The sequence below is a fragment of the Nematolebias whitei genome, chromosome 8 (genome assembly GCF_014905685.2).
Source record: "Nematolebias whitei isolate Nwh7 chromosome 8, NemWhi1, whole genome shotgun sequence".
Lineage (NCBI taxonomy): Eukaryota > Metazoa > Chordata > Actinopteri > Cyprinodontiformes > Rivulidae > Nematolebias > Nematolebias whitei.
In genome coordinates, this window is record NC_056505.1 from 10,050,056 (window position 1) to 10,062,396 (window position 12,341).

General features: G+C 36.7%; 1 protein-coding gene across 1 annotated transcript in view; it reads right to left on the reverse strand.

The window, feature by feature from the left end:
- Positions 1 to 12,341, reverse strand: part of si:dkey-215k6.1 (transmembrane protein 132C) — a 293,932-nt gene that overhangs the window by 73,077 nt on the left and 208,514 nt on the right. Inside the window, exon 5 of the mRNA XM_037680032.1 lies at positions 4,948 to 5,143. Within this exon, the coding sequence (XP_037535960.1) occupies positions 4,948 to 5,143 (196 nt within the window). The remainder of the gene's footprint in view (positions 1 to 4,947; positions 5,144 to 12,341) is intronic.

The following is a 12,341-nucleotide window of genomic DNA, read 5'->3' on the forward strand; positions in this document are numbered from 1 at the left end:
TTAAAAATGATTTGAGAGAAATAAATGTACTTCTAACTTGCTAAAGTTAAACAGACAATGTGAGTGTGATTGATTCTGCAGTGTCTTCCTGATTGTCAGTGTAAATAAGCAAACAGCCATTTGAACCTCTGTTGGAAGACAAAACATTAGCAGAAAATAAAGATGTAAAGAAAACAATAGATCAAGACACTGAGGGAAAAAAGAGGCAGAAAAAAACAACATAAAGGCTACTTTTAATGAACATTCAGACAGTGAAAATGCTAAATCTATAATTGAGCTTGAAAAACTGCAGGTGAATGTGTTTGTGTGGTTTCATCAACAGAATATTGATTTTTCCGTTTCTTTTTTGTACCGACCAACTTCCTTTTACGCAAAACAAATCAGAGGAGGCAAATTAAGAAGCCACTTACCATAACAGCTCTGCTAAGAGGTCTGCACATGCAGGCATACGCACAGGCATCTTTAAGCAACAAAGATAAACAAGTGTTCTAATTAAGAATTAATTACACAGTAAAGCCACAGAGAGAGCTGAAACTCTTTGGAGGAATAAAGAGGGTCAGAGACAGGATGAAGATGAGACAGGGAGAAGTGTAGCAGAGGGATAGATGGGAATAGAAGAGAGGAGAAGGGGTGAGGTGAACGAGTCTAGAGACAGGTGGAGAGAGGGCTGTTTAAATGTTGGAAGGAGCTTTTTAGGAATGAGGAAATAATTAAAAGTCTGAATCTAAGGTGCACAACGAGCAACAGAATGGGAATTAAGTATAGATAGTTGTGTTTTTAGTTCCTTTTTTCCCCAGTATGTGATAAATAATTGAATAAATTAATGTATAGTTTGAAAAATAAAAGCTAAAAAGAGACACAACAGAAACCCAAGATGAAAATAAAGGCTTTCCAAATCCTTATTTGTGTTTCTGCTCTCGCTGTTGCTCTTCCAGTTGAACCAATTTTACAAAAACGAAAAAGAAAATCTGCTTGTATTTCTTATTTCTCTCTCAAAGGGCAACAAAACTAACTCATCTCAGGAAAAAGGTGCGCAACATCATTTGGAGTAAACATAAAACAACAATATTACAGACTGAAGTTTTCAGCTACTGAAATGCTAAAATGACCAGGGGAAACATAACAAGACAATTTCTGACTTGTTTCCCACAGGTGAACATAACAGGTTGTTCTGTTTCTCTTTTTCAGGTAATTTTCCCCATGTCAACAATCAGTTGTACCACAGCGATCAGCTTCTAGTAAAGCAGCTTAAAATTATATATAATTAAATATGGAAAGATCCAAAGAAAAAAGACATTTTGTGACAAATCATTCAAAGTAGAGCTGACCGTGGTGCTGAAACTTGGGGAGCCCAAATGCAGTTTTCAGTTGCTGTTTATTGGATTTTTACATGTTTTAGTATCCAGGATGGGGCCTGTGCTGTTATCTGTGACTTATTTCAAAACAGTGCACAGCAAATATATCCATATATGTATATTTATATGTATGTGTATTTTGTTGTATCTGCTATGCTGCTATTTTCAATAATTACAGTAGTTGATCCAACATACGGTGTAACACAAAGTATGAAAATCAGAGGAGACAAAGAAACAAACTTAACAAAATTGGACATTCAACAGAAGATTAAAACAAATATGCATTGCACCTTTCAAATGAATATTTAATGGAGCTGAAGGTGAAGAAACAATATTGTCAATGCATGTCTGTGAGCGTATTCATGTTGGTTTCATATTTAACCATTACCATTTGAATTTCTGCTCCACCCATATTTGTCAGTTTTTTGACAACAATTCATAAACCTTTCTGATAATTTATGTTGCTAAAAATGGAAATGACACAAATGAATTTGCATTGTGTGACAAAATAATGTAATGTTGATTGGGGTAAATAAAATTGCAAATCACAACTAATATGTGTCTGTGTTACTTTAGGTAAGACACAACAACTTTGTGGCATTGACAAGACAAATCCTAACAGCTTTCAATTCATTATTTAAGTTAAGTAAAATAAATTCAACTTGTTTTTGTTTGTCAATTTTTATTTCATCTCTGTTGGCACTTGTTGTCTCCCCTCTCAGCTCTCCCAAACAAATCTTCCTTCTTACCTAAACTTCTAGATGAAACCACTTTTTTACTCACATATAAGACACATTCCTTCTAATAATCCGTTGATTCTTTTAGTGGGGTTGTTCTTTACCTCCTCTGCTAGAAGACCCAGACGTTAACGAGTACATGATATTAAATAATAGATCATTGACGTCGGACAGTACTCCAGTTGTTGCATTAACAAAATGGCTCTATATATTGTGTACTAATGCATCAGCTCTGTAGACGAGCTGACTCTTGACATGTGAGGTAGCAACTGATGACTGAGGTGGAGTTGAATCATAAATACAGATGAAGCAGGATGAGTCTTTCAAAACCCGCTGAAAGCACACCTGATGCAATTATGTGAGGCACCAAGCTTTCAGGCGGTTTTAAACTGCTCTGAGAAAGATTCCATAATTTACTATAGTTGTACCATTTTACAGAGTCTGATCCTCAGATGTGAAATTGTTTAAACTGAACGACGAAAAACTGTAAAAGCTCTTGCATCCGACTCTCTTTGAAGATACGCCTACAGCTCTAAATTCTACCCCTTTGCTCTTCTTCTTTCAAAGACCTGGAGAAAAATGAGGCTTTCATCTTGGTGACCTATCAGAATGACCCCTCTCAGTGACAGACGCCTTAAACAACCAACCGATAATCAACACCTGGGCAGGAGCTCTGGTAAACAAATCAGGAAGCCAAAATGGCTTGTAATAGCAGCCATTTTGATGCTTTTACCTAAGGAGAAAGGCAGAAAAGAGATGAAAAGAGAGAAAATAAAACTGGATGTGTATACATGTGTATACAAGGATAAGTGTGGCTGTTTGCATGTGTGAAAAACAGTCAGTATATCATGTCTGTATAGATGCTGTGGATAATGCCATTTGTATCAGTACATCCTCTCTATCATGCTCATGGGAAAAATTACATCATTTTTTTGACAAAATTATTACTATAAATGCTGATAAAACATAAAGAGGACCAAGTTATTCTTTAAAATTTACTTTCACTACTGTTTTTGTTCACATTTAAGTCTTACCAGTCCAAATGATTTGAAAAAGAAAATAAAAAAATAACAGTAAATTTTGTAAATCAGACTTATGTTTGTGTCAAAATCTGCCCAAGTGTTCTCTTTAGGACGCAGGAGCTCTTCTCCATCATTAAACGAAGATGACCTGAGGATTCCTTTACTGGGTCTTATGTCACAGTGGAAGCATGGAGCAATTAATGCGGTGCTGAAAGCAGTTCGTAAGGGAGGATTATTATTATTTTTTTTAATGAAATGAGTAAAAAAAATCACCTAAATTCTACCAACACTTTGAATTTTAAAATTATGGTTTCAAGTTTCTATTTTCAGAATGCAAAATTAAAATTGTGAGGAGTGTGGAACCATTAAGGAAAGTGGGCTTTGTCACCAGGGGTTTGCTGTTTGAAGGAGGGCTATCAGGCCGGATTAGCTCTACCTCAGTGGTAATGGAAGTAGGAGCATCTCAGTTTTAGACTTAGATCTTAGTTGCTACAGCTAGAGAGAAACAGTTAGTCATGGGATGCAAAAGTAAGATGGTATTTTTACAGTATTAAAATTTAAAGAGCACTCCAGATATCATCAGATAATGTTTCCTTTATCCTAAACCTGAAATAACACATTGAAGGGAACCCAGATCATACATTAAGATCTGGTTGAAAGTTACACATTTGAAACAAACAGTTGGTTGGGGCTTTACGTTTAATGCAATTTAAAGTCTAAAAGGATCAGAGGGTGTGAATTTGCCAGGTTTTGTGTACTTTAAATTGTGACTTTGTTAAAAATATGTGTTTCTCATACAGACTTCAGACAAACATTTTCTTCTTCAGAGTAATCTTGTTTTGATGTCTTTAGGTAAAAATGAAAAAAAAAAATATTATTAATTTCAATTGAAACAATCTATTATACAAACTGTGTAAATTTCCAGGGATCTAAATGTAGGTAAAGCTTCACAGTGAAGGAGCTTTAACTACTTTTGCACATGCTGAATGGAACTGACTCATATCTATAAGAAGATGAATATCAGGGGGTGTACACATTAAGTACAGGAAGTTAACGGTTAAATCAGTTTCAAACTGCCAGTGGACATTGTTGTGTGTCTGCATGATGCTGCTTGTCATTTTGTAAATCTTTTAGGGCATAACCTTCTATGTACACGTGTGTGTGAGCATGCATGTATGTGTGTGTGTGTGTGTGTGTTCAGAAGGCTTGTCACAACAAGTGGGATAAACAATAAGCACTTTCAGACCACAGGGGACCTGTACACAGTCCTTATTTATCATTCAACCTTTATTTATACAGGTTATTCTCATTGAGTCACGAGGACTCATTTACAAGAGAGACCTGTTTTAGACAGACAACATTTAAAGTACAGACAACGATAAACTACAAAGTATAATAACCAATACAGTATAATAACTTATAACCATTTAAAGTAGTTTGTCTTTGTTTCTTTCTGTTTTGTTTCAAATCTTAAAGTTTTGTTACATTTTACCCAAAAGTCTGCCCTCAGGAGCACTTAGGTCGTAAGTGAGGCCTAAGTGACAGAAACGTCCATCACTGTTGTTGACAATGAATGTTTCATGTAGTGACAAAGCCAAACTGACCATAGTGTTAGTGTTACTGTTCAACAGTGACCTTCAGGCAGTGATAAAACTGACAGAAAATATGCTTTTATTAGCTCAAGAATATCACTTACTGTTATTACCCTACAAATAAAAACCTTCTGTTTGGGCCGAAAGCATGTGTCGTTTACAGAGAAGCAAAACTGAGATTTAAAAAACTGACTATTCTTCCTTTGGTCGTGTGCATGACGTGCATTTGGACTTATCTTACCTCTGCCAGTGGTACAATGCCCTGGATGTCAGCATTGCTGATGTAGAGGTGTGAGACTTTCTCTGTTTGTCTTGATGATGTCTGTGCACTGGACGGGTACTCCACTGTCCAGTGCAGAGTCTGTGTTGGCACCAGGTTAATCACGTTGTCCACCTCAAACTCCAACTGCATCACCTCGTATGTGGGACTTTCCATTCTAGAAAGACAAAGAGAGAGTTTTGTATTGTCCTCATTGAATGCTTTAAATACTGGTAAAGTAAAACCACACTCTCTAAACATTGATTTAAAATAAAAATCACACTTTTATCATTTCAATGTGTCTGATACAAATGGATGTAAATGACCAATGGGATTTTTTTTTTAAATCCCCATGACAGTTTTTATTTTATATCCTCGAGTTAAATAAAAATGTGATATGTGACTTGATAAAGATCTTACCAAACAGGATGAAAACACAAGTATCCAAATCTATAATGACATACAGATAATTTGCCTGAAATAAGCAATCCAGTTTTGGTGTTAAAGGGTGATTTCAAATGTTGTACAAAGTTGACGCATAATCCTCTGGCCATTTGCTATTTCACCAGTTTTTTTATTTTTATTTGTATATTAATAACTGGCAGTGACTTTATTTAACATTTAATTATTCAAATTATAGTCTTCTGCTTAGTTAGCATTTAACCAGTCATGTAACTAAGCAGATCTGTTTTAAAGTATGTAAAAACACTTTCTTTTAACATACTGATGTTTTAACATTTGGCCAAAGTAATTCATTGGAGCTTTTAAGAGCATTTGTTGTAATCAAATGTATTTTTACCTAAATATTTATCGGGTCTCTCTTGTAAATGTGTCGAGGCTCAATGGGATTTATCTGTTTAAATAAAGGTTGAATGAACATACAGGTGTAGCAATATCCTTTTTTTTTAAATTTCACACAATAAAACTAATTTTCTGGCTTCAAATGTGTTTCATACCCAACTAAACATTACCTTCATAACACTGATTTTAATATTTTGGTTCAAAGCTATTCCCACCTGGCTAATCTGTAATTTGTTTTGTAATTATTCAAGGAGAAATGGAATGTTAGATTTCACTCATTTGAATTAATTTTAGATACATAAAGTAAAGATGCGTGGTGCAAATTGGATTCTTAGAAGCTGTTTAGCATATCTTATGCCCTGCATTCAACAAATCAGACCAAAGCACAGCAATGTATGAACATATTCAAACTGTAAAATCAACACATTTTAAAACATATTATGTATCCATACTGTAGCTCTGAGGGTGTTCATTCAAATACAATGAAAAACCCTGCATTTCATGAGACCATTTTACTTCATTGCAACCTTCAGAGGTTCTCTTTGCTGAAGAGAAATGTGAAGAACCAAAAATAACTTAAGATATTCTTTCTATTTATATTTCTCTTCGGTGTACATTCTGACCCCCGTGATTGCCATTACACATTGACTTTTAAACTTTGCAAATTGTCGTTGCCTGCGTTGCTTTTCTGCTTGATAGGAAATCTGTCTTTATTTGCTACATCTATATTTTATCCTCACACAAATTCTTAACCTCTTCTGCAGCAGTGACAAGTGTGGTCAGTTTAAGAGAGGAATCATAAAAAAGACCAGAGAATGTAAATAATCACTGCCATAAACCCATTTTAATACTGTATATCTTCTAGAATTGTGCCGCTCGGGGTGGCTGCATGTTGGAGTAGCTCTGTTAGTCATTCTAAGATTTTGCTTTTGGACATTTTAATTCCTCTTTTCTGGATATGTCATTTTTTGGATGATTGTTTCCTCTGGTATCGGATGCTGCACAGCTGGAAGGATTTTTATTGAGACTTTTACTTTTGCACATTTGTTATGATGCGTAGCCATAAATATAATGTGTTTTTATTACAACTGGGAGCAGCTGATTAACATCTCAGAAGGTCAAATAATGTCTCAACTACAGTCCCAAATCTCAAATGAGTTGAAAAGGAGGCACCGTAGATGCATTCCCATCTCCCTGCCAGCTGTGCTCGAGTGCCTGACCACTGAGATCCTGGAAATGGCAGGAAATGTGGCTCGTGACCGCATAAGGACCGGGATCATCCCCCGGCGCCTGCAGCTGGCTGTCCGCAGTGACGAGGAGCTCGGCAAGCTGCTGGGAGGAGTGGCCTTCGCTTTGGGAGTAGTTCTGCCATGCATTCGGATGGTCCTGCAGCCTGCGGGAACTGAGAGAACAGCCGAGTATAGGTGGACTGATTGGATGGAATCTGCTGGCAATTTCTTCAGATCCACTGTGAGACAGACCTTTACAAGAGCTCCTTCCTGCCTACAGCCATCAGTGTGTATAACATATCTTAATGAAACAAGGATAACGAGTTACAACATTTGATTTCCCTTTGGGATTAATGAAGTATTTTTGAATTGAATTGAATATCTTTAGGAAAACAAAAAAGCATCACTGATGTGAATATATACAGTAAATTATATATATATATATATATATATATATACATCCGAAGTGACAGAACACTTTCTGTTGTCCAGGCAGCAACAAAAAATACTCACTTACAGTTTACAGTAAGTGCAACACAAATGGTCTCCTGGGTGGAACTGGAGAGATAAAAGTTCAACACTCCAACTGTTTCACAGCAACAAGAAAGATAATAATCTAGATACAGTTCAGTAACCAACAAATCATTCTGCTGCTGGTTGCCTGACTACAATCTAAAAAGCTTTGCTACCTTCTTATTCCACTGCACCCCCCTCAATACACACATATACACACACACATACACACACACACACACACACACACACACAATTATAACCTAATTAAACCTGAAATAAAAAATGTGGAACATTGTAAAGTAATTTTAATTGTGTTAAAGCTTTTGACTACATGTGCAGACACACACACAAATATGTGTGAGTTTAAATTCACAACAGAGCAACTTGCTGAGGGTCTGTGATATCTGCCGTGTCTGCCAGTTAGAGCAAAAGTGTGTTTTTGTCAGGAGAGATGAAGTGAGCGATGTGTTACAAAGCTAGATTAAGGAGGAGAAGCTGATGGATGTCAGCTCCCCTTGACCTGTTTTACGTCCCATCATGCTCGAGCCTCTGTCATCTGTCTTTACCTCCTGTTTCCACCTTCTTTCGCTGTCTATCAGACCTAACCTGATATCACGTAGTTATTCCTCTTTAGGGAGAAATTTATTTAGTTTTAGTCTGTCACACACACACACACACACACACACACACACACACACACACACACACACACACACACACACACAAGAGTAAAAGCTTGAGAAAAGTTTGAGAGAAATGAAATGTCAGAATTCACAACAAAACTATCTGCAGACACAATCGCACAAAGTCAGAGTGTTCCTGACATTGACAGCTTCTGCTGTCCTTCTGAAATCCTGCAGGTTTGGCTGTTTCTCCTCTTCATGGCTGTTGTGAAAAGTAATGAGATGGTCTTCACAGTTCAGTCCAATTTTTCTTTTTGCCGAAGAAAAAAAAAAAACGTCCACCCAGAAGAGTGGCTACAATGGAGACCCAAGCACATCTGATTTTTACTGGGTGCAAACTTCAGCTCAGTTAATGTATGACGTTAGTTGAAAGGTTATTTACAACATGACAACAATAAAAAAAGAAAAACTTTATTCCCCTTAAAATTAAAAGGTTTTTATTATTGTATGTTATTGAATGTCACCATTTAACAATTTTTGCAGTATTGACACCATTCTGTGTAGTCGTCAAGTTCCTGTCATACATAAACACAACCCCCATTTTATTTTGTACACGTATAAACCACAACCACTGCAAAGGTCTACACACAAACAGACTGAGACATGGTACTTTGTCACTCTCACTCTCTGTTCCCGTCTTTCCCATTCCTTTAGACATACACATGCAGGCAATGCACAAGCAACACACTGCTCAACACACAAGGCAATACATACAAACACACACATGCATACACACATGCACGTACAGAGAACTATCCAAAAATTGTTGAGTGTGTTTTGGTGCAGTGTAATCACTGGAGCTGAAAAAGCAATGTGTCTGCCGTGACAGGTCCATTCAGGTGTTAGCTCTATCCCTACCACTAGGCTCTGAAACAATCTTACGCTGTCCTCTAGTGCACGCACACACAAACACACACGTACACACAAGCATGTACACACACAGGTACACAGCTACACACTTCGGAGCACTGCTCTCCAGCACTCAGAACCAACCAAATGAAACGTCTTCTGAAGTTTACGCTTTTTCACAACTTTTGAGTTTGTTTTCCTTTAAGCAGTGCGGCTCTTTAGCTGCTGTCCCTGTTACAGATGAAGTGGAGACACGTTCACAGAATCAGCCGGTGTCCACAAACATCAGGTCAGATGACACACTGCAACGCAAGTGATCATACCACTTTGCTTCAATGAACATGTTTAGGAAAAGTACAACTATCCATCCATTCATTCATTATCTTTTACCTGCTTCTTCCATTTTGGGTCATGGGGGTCGCCGGTGCCCATGTCCAGCAATCACTGTGCGAGGGGCGGGGTACACCCTGGATGGTTCGCAAGCCCATCACAGAGACACTTAGAGACAAACGAGACAAACAACCATTCACTATCTCACTCACACCTAGGGACAATTTAGAGTTACCAATCAGCCTAACATGCATGTTTTTGATCTGTGGGAGGAAACCGGAGTACCCGGAGAAAACCCACGCATGCTCAGAGAGAACATGCAAACTCGACCCAGAAAGACCCCCGGACCAGGATTTGAACCAGGGACCTGCTCGCTGAGAGGCAGCAGCTCTACCAGTTGTGCCACTGTGCTGTCCAGGTGCTTAATCATTTAAAATAATACATTTTAAATAAACAATCCATGCCGCTCATATGACACATGTGGCTCATCCATCAATCAGTCAATTGTGTGGCGTGTCCACTCTTAATTTGAAAAACCGCGAAAAAGCGAGTCTGCGAAAGACGAACCGTGAAGGAGCAAAAGGTTTCTGTATACCATGTTTTTTGTTTTTGTTTTTTTTTGCAATTTGCATCATGATCACACTCAATTTATGTACTTATATATTTTGTAGTGACCAGTCTTCAGTAGGGCTGTCATTTCTGTCAGGGTTGCCAGATAGGAAACATATGCCAAAATGTGGTACTCTCACTTTAAAATGATCATAATTTGACCCAAAATGTTGTATGTGCTTGTAAATGTGCACATTTTCACTCAGAGTGGGAGTGCACTTTTCTTAGCCAACAAGTCGTACTAAACATTTTAATGATATATATGGGTGTTCACGTACACACACACACAAAAAATAAATAAAAATCAGTGCACACACATACACACAAAAAACAAAACAAACAAACATATATTTAAGCTTTTTTAAACTAATAATTATACATCACATGCACCCTAAAACTATCCTACACTGATCCAGATGACATGATTTAACCTTTTTTGATGTTATTCTCTAAATAAAATTATGGCAAATGCGTCAGCACTGGTTTCAATAGACCTTTTATCAAGACATATTACATAAGCCACATTGAGAAAGCTGATTGGATGATTCAACTGTTGGTCCTCCAGTAAAGAAACTTTTTTTAATCCATAAAATTTACTCTACATTTTAAAATAATTGGAAATGATCCAGCCATTCAATCCAATCCAAATCAGTTCTCCACATTTTTTTTGTTTATTTTGTTTTTCAATCAATTTAATATATTTTAGCTTGATTTGATTGAAAGTTTACATTTTTCAAAGCCTAGCTTGACTGGTCAGAAACGGATGTGTGTAAAGCAGCTGGTCCTCCTTTAAGGTGGTGTCTCACTGGGCTGAGTCGGTACTCATGAGGAAGTCTCCCACTTGACTTCAGAAAATGATATGAATTTTGCAGGATGCCCAACGTACTTTGTATTATGCGAGTCGTGGAGACATGCAGTCCTGTCGCTTACGATTTGAACAGGTGTCTCCAACTTGTGTAAAAAGCCATTAAACTGTATTTGTTTTGTTGAGGTAAATGCCCAGGTCTAAAAACTCTGCTTGTGATACATATTTGGTGAAAAACTGCTTCCAAATTTTCTGTCTTTATTTTGAAAGTGTACTCCAACAGATTAAATCATAATTGTCATAGAACTGCCAAGGTGAGAACAAAGTAGTCAATGGACAACTAAACAATGTGCGAAGCCAAAAATGCAGTTTTGCAAACCATGCACACAAGAATAGGCTGTGATTTTTAAATACCGACCACTTAAAAAAGCCGTCACATGGCCTGGTGCTCATTTGATCACAAACACTCAGAAACAGCTGAAAATTTACATTTTTTCCTGCAATTTTAGGTCACCAGCTAGTCTACCAACAGTACCAGGCTAATGAGACATTACCTTTAGGGCACACCAGACTAAACTGTCACAATACACACCATTATGACATCATCGTGTTCAGTGGGATCAGTTTAGATCACAAACCTTTAGAAACTTAAAATGTGTTTTTCTTATACAAAATAACTTCTTGTAATGGAGATGTGCCTTCAATTTGGCAAAGCTTTCACAACTGCAAGTTTTGCACAAATGTATGATGAAGTAAAAGATAGCACTTAAAATTGTATTTTCTATTAATTATTATACGATTCTTTGAGAATAGGAAAAGTTTATGAAAAAGAATATCAAATACATTTATATTGTAAAACAAATGACTGCAATTTATTACAAAGAAACTTCTTGAACACTTCAAAGAGTATGCAATGAAGAAGGAAGATTATTATTATTTTTTTTTATTCCTTTTGCAGTTAATTGATAGCTTTGTAGAAAACAAGGACAGGCAGATGCTCATCTTTTTGATAGAAATGTTCTTACAGCCTGGGGAACCTGGCGTGGTTTAGCCTACAAACCCAGTTAAAAACATTCACTTCTGGCAGTATCAAGGGCCTTTAGAGATGTGCTGGTTGGATTTACTTCAGTCTGTAACTTGTTTGGAGCTTTTTAAATCTCAGAGCTGATTAAGATAAATCATTGACAGTTTTTTCCCCTTTTTATCTACTTAAGAATCAATTAGGCATTTTACTTTTAGACTGGGTCAACAAGGACAAATTGAAGTTTTTAGTCTTGTAAACTTCTTTAAAAGCCTCCAAGCTCTGCATGCATCTTCACACTTTGGCTTTATTTAGAGTTTTATTGTTGGCTGACATATCAGTAGAAAATCTATATTTAAAAACAAAAGTTTTCTCAGTGTTTTTTTGGAAAAAATAAAATTTTAATTTTCAAACAATTTTTGGCATTAAGTTTCCCATAAATGTAATATTTTTTTATACATGCAGAGAGGACATTTTTCAATTTATCATATTCATATTATGTATTTATTGTTTGGCTACTAAGACACAAACAC